This window comes from Elephas maximus, chromosome 4 (genome assembly GCF_024166365.1).
Source record: "Elephas maximus indicus isolate mEleMax1 chromosome 4, mEleMax1 primary haplotype, whole genome shotgun sequence".
In the NCBI taxonomy this organism is placed as follows: domain Eukaryota; kingdom Metazoa; phylum Chordata; class Mammalia; order Proboscidea; family Elephantidae; genus Elephas; species Elephas maximus.
The window spans coordinates 160,449,626-160,462,442 of record NC_064822.1 but is presented as its reverse complement, the minus strand read 5'-3'; the positions used below and the strand labels follow the sequence as shown (position 1 = coordinate 160,462,442).

At 38.9% G+C, this 12,817-nt stretch overlaps 1 protein-coding gene across 1 annotated transcript in view; it reads left to right on the top strand.

The window, feature by feature from the left end:
• Positions 1 to 12,817, top strand: part of FGD6 (FYVE, RhoGEF and PH domain containing 6) — a 142,580-nt gene that overhangs the window by 110,565 nt on the left and 19,198 nt on the right. Inside the window, exons 13-17 of the mRNA XM_049884083.1 lie at positions 258 to 341; positions 1,118 to 1,197; positions 10,810 to 10,912; positions 11,423 to 11,569; positions 12,639 to 12,741. Of these exons, the coding sequence (XP_049740040.1) occupies positions 258 to 341; positions 1,118 to 1,197; positions 10,810 to 10,912; positions 11,423 to 11,569; positions 12,639 to 12,741 (517 nt within the window). The remainder of the gene's footprint in view (positions 1 to 257; positions 342 to 1,117; positions 1,198 to 10,809; positions 10,913 to 11,422; positions 11,570 to 12,638; positions 12,742 to 12,817) is intronic.

Sequence of the window (12,817 nt, the reverse complement as noted above, 5' to 3'; positions counted from 1 at the left end):
ACCTTAGTGGGATTTAGAATTCAGAAAACAATCTGCTACAGGACTTGGAAAAGAAGCATATTTTCTAGAAAATTACTTTTTTAATAATACTCTACTAAAACACTCTAGGTGGTTCCAGTTAATATAAACAAAACACAAGTATTTTATTCAGAGAGCTGTTAGCAAAGAGACAGTGTTTTTTCTTCACGCCTGTGTCTTATCTATATCTCTATAGCTGAAATTTGTTTATTTTTCCTGTGAAATATTTCTATTTTTAGTTTAATGATGCCCTGTTGTATACAACGCCTGTGCAGTCTGGGATGTTTAAACTAAACAACATGCTCTCATTGGCTGGAATGAAGGTGGGTTTGTGAGTCTGGTAGAATACCATTTTTTTTTTTTTTTACCCAAACAGAGAGAATGCCCTAAGGTAATCGTCTTTCTCACATCCTTAACTTTTCTTTCTCCATGTTACTATTCAAGCATTTGTTTGTTCATTTATGCATTTATTTGTTCACTTATGCATTAATTCATTTGTAGAATCATTACTGAGAACTACTATGAACAAACATGTAGTAAGTTTGGTGGAAAATACAAAGATGATTTGAAGCATAATTTTTTTTTGTGCTCCCTCCGTCCCAGAGCTTAGCAACTAGTTGAGAAGATAATATACTACCCATAAAAATTTCTGTAGACAGTGATAAATATGATTTTAAAGGTACAGTTAAAGTATTTGGGAGTTCAGAAAATGAAAAAATGTGCAGCCTTTGGTGGGGCTTGATGGAGGTATTGGTAGCAGCTAGGAAAGAGGGAAGACAGAAGTCTTTTTCAAGGAAGAAGCAATGAGCCTTGAAGGATAGTTCACATGGAGCCATTTCGAGAGGCTGGGGAAAGGCATTCCAGGTAGAGGAATAGCATGAGCAAAGGCTTGGAGGTGATGATGTTGGGCCTGTGTGGGGGTACTTTAATTCATCTGAAGCACAGAGTAAATGGCCAAGAGTAGCGGTAGATAAAGCTGGCTAGGAAGGTTGGTTTTAGAGGACAGCAAGCAGGGGCATTGGGAAATTTGCACAACGCTTCCAAGTTGGGATTTTCAGGAGGCGATGGGTTTACTTAAATTTTTTGTGCTTTCTTCCAGGTCAGAAAACCCACCCAAGAAGCATATCAGAATGAACTAAAGATTGAAAGTGTAGAACGTTCCTTCATTCTCTCAGCCAGGTAAAATTTTTTTTAAAAAAAAATGTATAGATGAATTTTTGTTAGTTTTACAGGTTCAGCTATCTCCAGTGTTTTTTGTATTTAGGTTAACTATTAGACTTACTTTTTTTTTTTTCTCTCTCTCTCTCTCTCTTCCCCAATACCATGCAATTTACTCTTGATTTACCATGCAGGAAAATGGCTGAGAGTTGATGAGGTAATGTACTAGAAGCAAGAAGATAAAAACATTCCTCTAAATAGAATAATAATGCTGAAAAGTGATTTGCTGATCATACTTTTAAAGTTGAGCATTTCAAATCTTTTTACAGTGGCACATAGTATTTTTTAAAAAACATCTAGTGCTTTATAGTTTACTGGGAAATTTTCACATATCATTTAAAGGCCATAGCAAACCTGTAAGGTAGATGTCATCACATAATAAAAATAAAGAAACTAAGTCATAGGAGAATTGAGTTGCTGACTTAAGGATGCAGAGCTGGCAAAGTGAGGCTATAAATGCTTTTAAAACCGTTATCATTTATATGGCACCGCATTGCCTCAAAATGGAACCTGCAGTGACTTATTTGTAAATCAGAATATCTTGGCATAATATGAAATCAAGCTCTTAGGAAATGCGGAGCTGTATGACTCATATCAAAGTGGGGTACACATGAATTATTGAGTTATTGGCAGAGCAGCAAAAGTGGATGTTTGGCAGGTTTGACTGGGGAGGAGATGGAGCAACGGCCATAGCTTGCTCCACTGTAGGATCTGAGTAGAGAATCCATGTGGCTCTCTTCTCAGACCCGACCTTTGATGTAATGAAAATAGTAGCAAGCGCTTAGGTAGAGCCTACTTTGTGCCAGGCACTATTGTAAGCACTTTACATGTATTAACTCATTGAATCTTCACAACAACCCTTTGAGGTAAGTTATTGCCGTTATACCCATTGTATGGTGAGAAACTGGACATTTTGTTCTGTTGTACATGGTGTTGCCATGAGTTGGAGCTGACTGCACGGCAACTAATGACAAAAACAGTGAAGAGAAAAGCTACCCAGCTACTCAGTAGCAGAGCCAGTGTTGGAATCCAGCCAGCCTGCCTCTAGCTATGTCTGTACCACTAAAATCAGCTAGGATCTTAGCACCTGAAACCATTTATTATTCTGCATCAGGCGCAGTGCTAAATGTTTTATACTTTTCTTTTAATTCCCATAATAACTTGAGGTATAGGTATCATCTTGGCTTTCTAGGTGAGAAAAATGGAGGCTCAGAGAGAGTAAATAAAATGTCCAAGATAATACAACTAGTAAGTAGTGGAGCTGTAATTTCAACCTAGGTAGGTGTATCTGAGACTGAAATCCCTGCTTTAGCCATTATAGTGCTGCCTATGTCCATGTCAAGGACTCAGACCAGATGTCTGACGTCCCCCAATTGGAGAACTGCAAGAGCAGTTCCCCAGATCCTGTCTCTCCTGTGATGCAGAATGGCCACTGCTGCCTGATACCAGATAACAAAGGAAGACAAACACCTTTGTTCAGTGTTTGTCAAATGCTTCCCAGCTACCTTCCAGAGCAAGCAAAGTTTTTTGGGGGTACCTGAAGCATCCCCCAGATCCGTATTTGTAGAGTGAAAGTAACTCTTGATCACCTGACACTATAATTTTTTTTTTTTTTTTTTTTTGGAGTTTGACCAAAAAGTACAAAGAGCATCAAGTCCCTGTACAGCAGGCTCCTGGCAGTACTTGAACTTTGTTCTTAAAAGTATTTTCCACTGTGGAAAACAGTTTGATGGTTCCTCAAAAAGTTAAATATAGAATTACCATATGACCCAGCAGTTCTACTCATAGGCATATATCCAAAAGAATTGAAAGCAGGAGTGTAAGCAGATACTTGTACACCAGTATTCTTTGTAGGACTATTCACAGTAGCCAAAACGTGGAAACAACCTAAATGTTCAAGATATGAGTGGATAAACAAAATGTGATATACACATACAATGGAATATTATGCAGGTATAAAGAGAAATAGAGTCCTGTTACATGCTACACAGTGGACAAACCTTGAAAACATTGTTCTGACTGAAATAAGACAGTCACAAAAGGACAAATATTGTATGATCACACTTATATAAATTTTCTAGAATAGGCAAATGTATAGAGCCCAAAGTCTGTTAGTGGTTACCGGGGCAGGAGGGAGGGAGAAAAGGGGAGTCATTGCTTAGGGGCCACTGAGTTTCTGTTAAAGGTGATGGAAATATTTGGAAACTGATAATGGAGATGATTGTATTTAAAAAACAAAACCCATTGCCATGGAGTCGATAAGAGAGTTGAACTGCCCCATACGGTTTCCAAGGAGTGGCTGGTAGATTGGAACTGCTGACCTTTTGGTTAACAGCTGAGCTCTTAACCACTATACCACCAGAGTTGTATAGATGGTTGTATAGATGAACGTAATTAATGTCACTGATTGTACATGTAAAAAAATGTTGAAAAGGCGAATGTTTTTTTAAATATATTTTTATCACACACACAAAAATAAGTTATATTCAAAGATCCAAGAGGGAATGCCTATAGAAAAGTCAAGTTTTCAATTGAACTTAAGTTTCTTAACTAAAATGAGTGTTAGTAAAAACAAAATTCTGTTTTATTAAAATTAAGTAATTCAGAAAATTATAGTAAATCTTCCTTTCTTTGGTTGCCTATCAGGTAGATATCCAGATTCTCACGTTTTTCCAGATTAATACCTGACAGGTTTAATGAACAATTCTGGTACAGGTTTATATGATATTTGTGTAACTTCAAAGAAGTCCTAATTAATTATGACTTAGTCTTTATTATCCTCATTCATTTATCCTTAAATGCAATTTGCTTTCTCTGGGTTTGTTATTTCCCCTTTTGGTCAGAATCCCACACATTCTTTTTTTTTTTTTTAAACCTTTTTTGTGTGTGTGTTCTTTAAGTGAAAGTTTACAGTTCAAGTTAGTTTCTCATACAAAAATTTATACACACATTGTTATGTGATCTTAGTTGCTCTCCCTATAATGTGACAGCACACTCCTCCTTTCCATCCTGTATTTCCCGTGTCCATTCAATGAGCTCTTGTCCCTTTCTGCCTTCGCATCTTGCCTCAGAACAGGAGTAGCCCGTATAATCTTATGTATCTACTTGAGCTAAGAAGCATGGTCGGTACAGGATGAAAAAAATCAGTCTTACTGAGAAGACACTAGAACAGCAGAAAGTATACCTTTTATAAATGAGGCTTATGCAATAACAGAAGTGTAGGATTACCTTCTAGAAAACACTTCTTTTCACAGAAAACACTTTTTCAAAAGATAGTTGTATATGAATGTTATTTTTATTTTAAGGGGAGGAAGGTCATATATAAAATATTTTTTTTTAATATAAAATATGGAACCCTTCTTCTGTTTTTCTTTTTGTTAGTACTTTCTGGCACTGGCCCTCAATAATGTGCAGAGCTTACTGACAGTAACCCTTGCTAAGTATGAGTAACTTTAGAAATAGGAGAGATTGACTGCTTGGAGAATGGCATCTAGGAAAGCTGTCAGGGAAGGAGGGAGTCTAATGTCATCATCCATTCAACAGATATCTATTGACCGCCTTTCCTGTGCCAGGCACTGTTCCAGGAACTGGGGATGCAAAATTCCTGCCCTTGTGGAGCTTACATTCTAAAGGGGGCTTTACACAATAACTGGTTGTCATTGAGTCAAGCCTGACTCATGGCGACCCCATGTGTTTCAGTGTAGAACTGGGGTTTTTAATGGCCGATTTTTTGGAAGTAGATCACCGTTCCTTTCTTTTGAGTTGCCTCTGGGTAGACTCAAACTTTCAACCTTTCAGTTAGCAGTCGAGTGCGTTAACCACTTACAGTACCCAGGGACTTCAGATACACAGTCGTCTGGTGAAAAAATATATATATAATTTGAGATATCAGATATTATGAAGAAGAATAAAGTAAGATGAGTGGATAGATTTTGATGGAACAGGACTATTTTAATAGGGGAATCAGAAAAGATCCTTCCGAGAGTAGCAGAGAAGTAAATTCCAGGTGAAGGAAACAACAGGTACAAAATAAATACAAAGTGGGCAGGACAGAGTTTAGTATGTTACAGGGAGAGCCAGAAGTCCTGTATAGATGAAGCCTAGGGCTTCAGGGAATGTTAAACCTGAGAAAAGCGGTCGGGGGTAGGTAGGGGCTGGGTCATGTGGGGCCTTATAGACCTTTGTGAGGCCATTGGATTTTTAAATGTGATGGAAAACCATTGGAGGGTTTTAAGCTGAGAGGCAATATGGTCCAATTTATATTTTTTAAAGACCACTCTGGTTGCTGTTTGAAAGTTGGAATATTGGGGTACTATAGGAGTCTATAGGCTATAGTTGATGATGTTGTGGATTAGGGTGGTAAGAAGTGGTAAGAATCAGGTAAAGACAAAAGGATTACCGATGGATTGAATATGGGATATACAGGAGAAATCATAAAACCGGAAAACTCTCTGTAAAGGAAAAATAAATTTTGAAGAATGAGTTTAGCTGGCGTTGTGGGAGGGGAGCTAACACACACTGAATGCCACCAGTGTGTTATGCTCCTCTTCTTTTGAGTTCCCCCACCCTGTATATAGGTTCGGAAACCCTGGTGGCACAGTGATTAAGTGCTACGGCTGCTAACCAAGAGGCTGGCAGTTTGGATCCACTAGGCGCTCCTTGAAAACTCTATGGGGCAGTTCTGCTCTGTCTTGTAGGGTCGCTATGAGTTGGAATTGACTCGATGGCAGTGGTGGTTTGGGTGTCTATATAGATTCCTGTCTGCCTTACCAACCTGACGTCCATTCACTCTCTGCATCCACCTGGCAAAGCATTGCATCTTCCATCAGCGCGGATCTGCTTGTGCTTTTCCACACACACCAGCCTACTGTCCTTCCACCTTAAGACACAGGCTGCTCTTGCTGCCTGGAATTCGTCCCTTCATTTATTAAGTAACATGGAGCCTCTACCCCAAGCCAGGCATTGTACTAGACACCAGGATCCAGTGGAGAATTAAAAAAACCTTTCCTTCACTGAAACACTGGTGGCATAGCGATTAAGAGCTTGACTGCTAACTGCTGCTGCAGTTCGAATTCACCAGCTGCTCCTTGGAAACCCTATGGGGCAGTTCTGTTCTGTCCTACAGGGTCACTATGAGTCAGAATCAACTCAATAGCAATGGGTTCGGTTTTGGTTTCCTTCACTGAGTTCACATTTACTTAGGGAAGACATATACTTAGCAAATATTAACAATTAATTACCATTGTGATTAAGTAGTATACAGGAAAAGTACTAGATACTGTAAAACAAGGGACCTTGAGCTAGATTTGGGGGAGAGGGGTGAGCAGGAATAGCTGACTCACTGTCCTAAAGACCTTCTATGTATATTGACATCAGAAGGGTAAGTAGGAGTTGGAAAGCTAGGCAGGGAAGAAAGAAAGAGGCTCCTGGTCACTAGGAACAGTGTGTACAAAGGCCCTGAGGTAGAAAGAGGCATGGCATATTCGAAGAACTGAAAGGCCAGTGCTGCCTGAGCACAGAGAACAAGAGGCAGAGTGACCTAAGATAGGGCTGGAAGGGAAGATGAGATAGATCATGCAGAACCATGGGAAGCCACTGAAAGGTTTATACTAGGGAATGATGTGATCACCTTAGCATTTTAAAAATATTATCTGGCTGCTGTATGGAAAATGGATTGGGGGGGGGATTAATGGGGGTGATTAATTGGACATAGGGGATGAGAAGGATCAAGGAATTAAGAGTGAGTCTCCAGCTTGTACAGTGTGTGAAGGTTGGTGGGTGTTGCCATTCACTGTGATAGAGAACAGTGGGACAGGACAAGTTTCAGGGAGAAATCTGAAGTTTAGTTTTAGACATGGACGTTGAATTTGAAGTGTCTATGAAACATCAAAACAGAGCCATCAAGAAGTCAGTTTATATAAGTATTCAGATCTCAGAAGGAAACCTGGACTAGAGGCATGTCATAGATTGAATTGTGTCCCACAAAAATATCTGTATGATTGCCTACCATTTTATCTTCTGGTGTGATTTCCCTATGTGTTGTAAATCCTGTCACTATGATATAATAAGATGGATTAGTGGCAGTTATATTGATGAGGTCTCCAAGATTAGGTAGTGTCTTAAACCAATCTCTTTTGACATATAAAAGAGAGAAGTGAGCAGAGAGTCAAGGAGACCTCATACCACCAAGAAACCAGTGCCAGGAGCAGAGCGTGTGCTTTGGACCTGAGGTTCCTGTGCTGAAATACTCTCAGGCCAAGGGAGGACTGATGCCTCACAAGAACCTTCTTCCAGAGCCAACAGAGAGAGAAAGCCTTCTCCTGGAGCTAGCACCCTGAATTTGGACTTCTAGCCTACTGGACTGTGAGAGAATAAACTTCTCTTTGTTAAAACCATCCACTTGTGGTATTTCTGTTATACCAGTGCTAGATGACTAAGACAAGGCATATATATGGGAATCATCAGCTAAGAGATGATAACCAGAGCTAGGAGACTGAATGGGAGTGCACAGAGAGGCTTGCAGAGTTCTCTGTCAAACTCATGTAATTCTAAGCCATCACCTCTGCAGAGCCTTCCCCGCTACTTTGATCCTCATCCTCAGCAAGGTAATTTACTACTATATTATTTATCTTCCTTACATTTATGATCTCATACGTTAATTACTTGTTCTAGGTCTCACCTGAATTGTGAGCACTTAGAAGTAAGGTGTATTTTGTATGCCCAGTTCTAGGCTTAGTTCCTGGTCATTATTAGATACCCAGTGAATGTCACTGAAATGAACTGAAGTGATGTGGACTTTGAACCTGAGGGTAACACCCAACAAGTTAGCACAAGTAGTGAGTGCTGTGGTGGGGTATAACACACCAGAAATACCTTCAATCGGAGGAATTTTCCCCTTGGAAATTCGTCCCAGCCAATGAGAAAATGGGACTCATTAGTTACAAATATGCTTTCTAGTAATGTACACATTCTGTAGAAAAGAATACTTAGTTTAACTGTTTTTTGATCTAAGATGCTAATTCTTCTGCCACCAAGCTACAAAAGGAGAGCTACAATGTATCCATTCTGTGCTACTGGCAAATGTGTGTGGTCCATGAGAAATGTGTTCTCAAGAGCTAGTCAACATTGTTTTGGCAGAATCCCACACGAGAGAGATCCAGGAATGATTAAATGAAAGAACAGCATATGTGACATGATCTACACAGTTGAATCACATACGATGTCTCCCAGGGCTCCAGGAAAATCAGACAGTAGTTCTTAAATTAGCCATCTGCCTCTCTGCTTTCTGTCACCTCTTCCAGTAAAAAGTGGGGGAGGGAGGGAAGGAGTGTAATGTTTTGTGAATGTTTGCTTGAAAGCCTAAGTATTTGTTCTCATTGTGTAATTCTTCAAAGAACACGAACAAAGGCCAGAGATGACCTCGTGGTGAAGGGTTCAGTCCTTAACCACACTTGGCTCTGATACCAGCTTCACACTTAGTAGCCTGATGTCTAAAACCAATATCTAACATTGCAAATCCTCATCTGTAAATGGTGATGGTGAGTGGTAAGATGCAACATATATTCCATAGGCGAGCTCTGAGAATGAGATGCAATGACATTTGCAAAGCATTTAGCACAATTGGCTAACGTGTAGTTACTCTTACATGTTATGTGGTAATGTTATGCAGTAGCTAGTTGTGACAGTCCACCACCTGTCATCAGTTTGCTCTATTGTGGTGGCTTGCTTGTTGCTATGATGTTGGAAACTGTGCCACTAGTATTTCAGATACCAGCAGGGTCACCCATGGTGGATGGGCTTCAATGGAGCTTCCAGACTAAGAAAGACTGAAAAGGAAGGCCTGTGATCTACTTCTGAAAATTAGCCAGTGAAAACTGTATGGATCATCAGAGGATATTGTTCAATATAGTGCTAGAAGATAAGCTTCTGGGTTCTAAGGCACTAGACAATAGTCAAATAATGGACTCAAACACACCAATAATCGTGAAGAAGGTCCAGGACTGGGCAATGTTTAGTTCTGTTATACATGAGGTCTCCGTGAATTGGAGCCAACTCAGTGGCAACTAACGACAAAAACAGAGTTGTAGCAGTGTTTTTTTTTTGTTGTTAGAGAGGGGTTGTTTCTGTTTTATTTTTACTTTCACATATAATGAAAATTTGAGAAATATACTAGTTTTTAAATTTTGTATGTAAACTGGATATCTGTCTCTTTATATCCATGTGAGTGCGTATTCTAAATGGCACCTAAGCCATTTTATAGGTAAGTATGTTTCTAAGAGTGATTACTGAGGGAGAGGTGAGTGGTTTTCTTAGTATCTCTTTGACCTGCTCCAGGTTCTTCAAAATACATCTAAATATGCCTGTATTTACCATTACTTATGATGGATTTTAAAAATATTTTTCATATATAAAAATAAAATTGCATATTTAACAATAAAAATATCTTTTAAAAGTTCAAATATACTTAAAATTAGAGTGAATAATACAGTGAAACTGCATATTCAGTCACCCACACTCAAGAATTATCAGGATTTTCCAGCTTTTCCTGTTTTCTCGTCTAAAGGATTTTAAAACAAGTTGCTGTTAAGCAAGTCGTTTCACTCCTGCATACTTCAGTGTGCCTCTCTAAAAATCCTAGACATTTTCTCACACAGTCACAGTTCTGTTCATTATGATCAATTTTATTTTATTATGTTAGAGTTTTAAATTCATTATTAAACTCACTGTCCATTCATCATTAATCCATCATTTATAATATCCTAAAATGTGCCTCTAAGTTTTGATTATGCAAAACAAAAATTAAATAACGGCTTTATGAATGTGCTGATACCAGTGAGGATTCAGGGTTACCAGAGTTTTTTGGGGGGGGGGGGTGTGGTTGTAGAAAAAGGCAGAACAGGAACGCCCTGTTCTAAATAGCCTTTCCCTCTATTTGGCCTGTTCTCCTCTAGATTTGAATCACAGATGAGATGTACTGGGGGTAAGGACAGAAAGCTTGGTGGGCTGAATAGGTAGAAGAATCCTAACAACAACAGAGGCTGTTTCCCTTATTAACCACTCATTTGACATGTACTTTATGATAGCAAAAATATGTTCCCCTTTCCTCGCTGTCCTTTCTGGAAATTCTTAGTAATATTTGGTAATGTAAAAATATTTAGTATTCTGTGCTGTAAATTAGGATATGAAACTTGATGCCTTGGAGTATTTTTTAATTCTATGATGATGTCTTAGGAAACGCCTTGATTTTATAATAATCATGGCTATTCATTGTATGACTATCCCTTAAACTGAACTATAAAATGTTTTTTAAATTTAGCAGTAACTTCAAAAGCCATTTACTAGAAAGCAATACTTTTGGAAGGAAAAATAATGCGTTTTATTTGCTAAAATGTCAAGGGTTATAATGCCCATATGATTATTTGTGCATATTAACAAACTTCAGAGTTACTGCCTGTGACAGTGTCATTGGAGGGTGGTAGAATCTGTTGCCGTGGGAGAAAGAAAAGAAATAAGAAGAAGGCAAAGAACAAAAGCTGACATCTGGTTGATGGAACCTTCTTTTGCCCCCAACAGCTCTGCCACAGAAAGGGATGAATGGCTAGAAGCAATTTCCAAGTCCATAGAAGAGTATGCCAAGAAAAGAATCACATTCTGTCCTAGTAGGAGTCTTGATGAGGTATTATCTTTGCTGTCTTTTTTCTTCCAGTGCATTTTAAACAGGTTTTACTTTAAAAAAGTTTTTATCCCCCTAGTGGGGTGTTAAAAATCAACATAAGTTTACAGACGGATTGGAGGCGTGTATGTAATTTCAGAATTAAATATTTATCCTGCTATTAATTTCTAACCGCAAGCCTCTGATAGCAGATAGCATATGGATGTTTTCTTCAAGTCATAAAACCTCGTCGTAGAAAATTTTGAAAATACAAAATAGTTTAAAAAAGACAATAATCAGTTGTCATCCCATGACCACAGACATCTTCTTAAGTTAATTTTATATTAGAGGATTTTTAGAATGTGGCTAATCTTAATTTCCTGACAACATGAAAAAAATCACAGCCCATACTTCATCCCACATCCTTCATGATACCAGCAGCACTGTGACACTCCATTGTCGAATAAAAAGGCCTGATTCTATAGCAGGCAATGTGCATGGAGATAATCAGACTGTGTCATTCTCCTTCCTCAGGCTGACTCAGAAAATAAAGAGGAAGTTAGTCCCCTTGGATCAAAGGCTCCCATCTGGATTCCTGATACCAGAGTCACAATGTGTATGATCTGCACAAGTGAATTCACTCTGACCTGGAGACGACACCATTGCCGGGCCTGCGGAAAGGTTGGGGAGGATAACACCCATCTCCCTTGTGATTTTTAATATTTCCAGGCTGTACATAGTGAGCTAGCATATTCCCCTCATCCACCATTGCCAGAATGGAAGAGAGAGGGGGTGGGGGAGAGGAAAAGGAAGGAAGGAAAGAAGAATACGGATCTGAATCATGGTTAGTGTTTTCCCTACATACTTAGGGGGAAAAATCTTTTGGGGAACTCACCCCCTCCCATCTAAAGGTTACTTTAGAATGTCAGTAATAGAAACTTTCATTAAAAAATACTAACGAATCTACAGTTAAATAGACCCTCACATTTCTGCACAGCTAATTACAGCCAAACCTGTGAAAGCCAGAACCTGTGTAAGGCAGAAACCTGTCAGAGAAGGAAAACTCAAATATTTCCCACTAAAACAAGCGATAGAAAAGTGGTAAGACTACACCCTGTCAAAGGCGGAAAACTTGTGAAACCTGGGAAAATGAGGCGGTCTCATTGGCTTCGGTTCTCACGTGCTGCAGTATATTAAAACTGCATTTTTCTAGATGACCAAGTATTTAGTAGGGGGAACTTTCAGTGTGGAAGTTATCAGTAACGTTTCTAAGCCTTCTGACTGCATTAGTTAAAATAAGCATAGTAACAGCTACATCAGAGAGTCCTGTAAAGAGGAAACGAGGTCCTATATAAAGAGCATCTAATACAGAGGAGGACACTTGGTAAAGGAGCAGCAGAGGTGGTGGTTGCAGCAGGGATAATGATGGTGACAGTGCTGCTGCTGAGTACAGCTAACACAGGCCTTACTCAGGCTGACACTATTCTAAACATTTTACATACAGTAACTCATGTAGTATTCAATTTCATTTAGTAAGTACTCAGTAATAATCTGTGGTCTCCTCGTCTTTCAAAGGCAGTGCTGTGTGTTAGGTCACTACATGCCTGAGCTCCCTAGAGTTGTTAGGAAGATTGAGATTGAATGACTGAGAAAACATTTCAAAAAGTAGACAGCATGATAAATTGCATCATTTCTTATGGTTTGGACACAAAGGATATTCTAATTGAAATAATTCTAATGTGTGTTTCAGATTGTATGTCAAGCTTGTTCATCGAATAAGTATGGTTTAGATTACCTGAAAAATCAACCAGCAAGAGTATGTGAACATTGTTTCCAAGAACTGCAGAAATTAGGTAATAAATAAGCAAAAGATTTAACAAAAATTCCTTTATTCCCCAGATGCTTTCAAAACAACCTTTTAGAAGTATC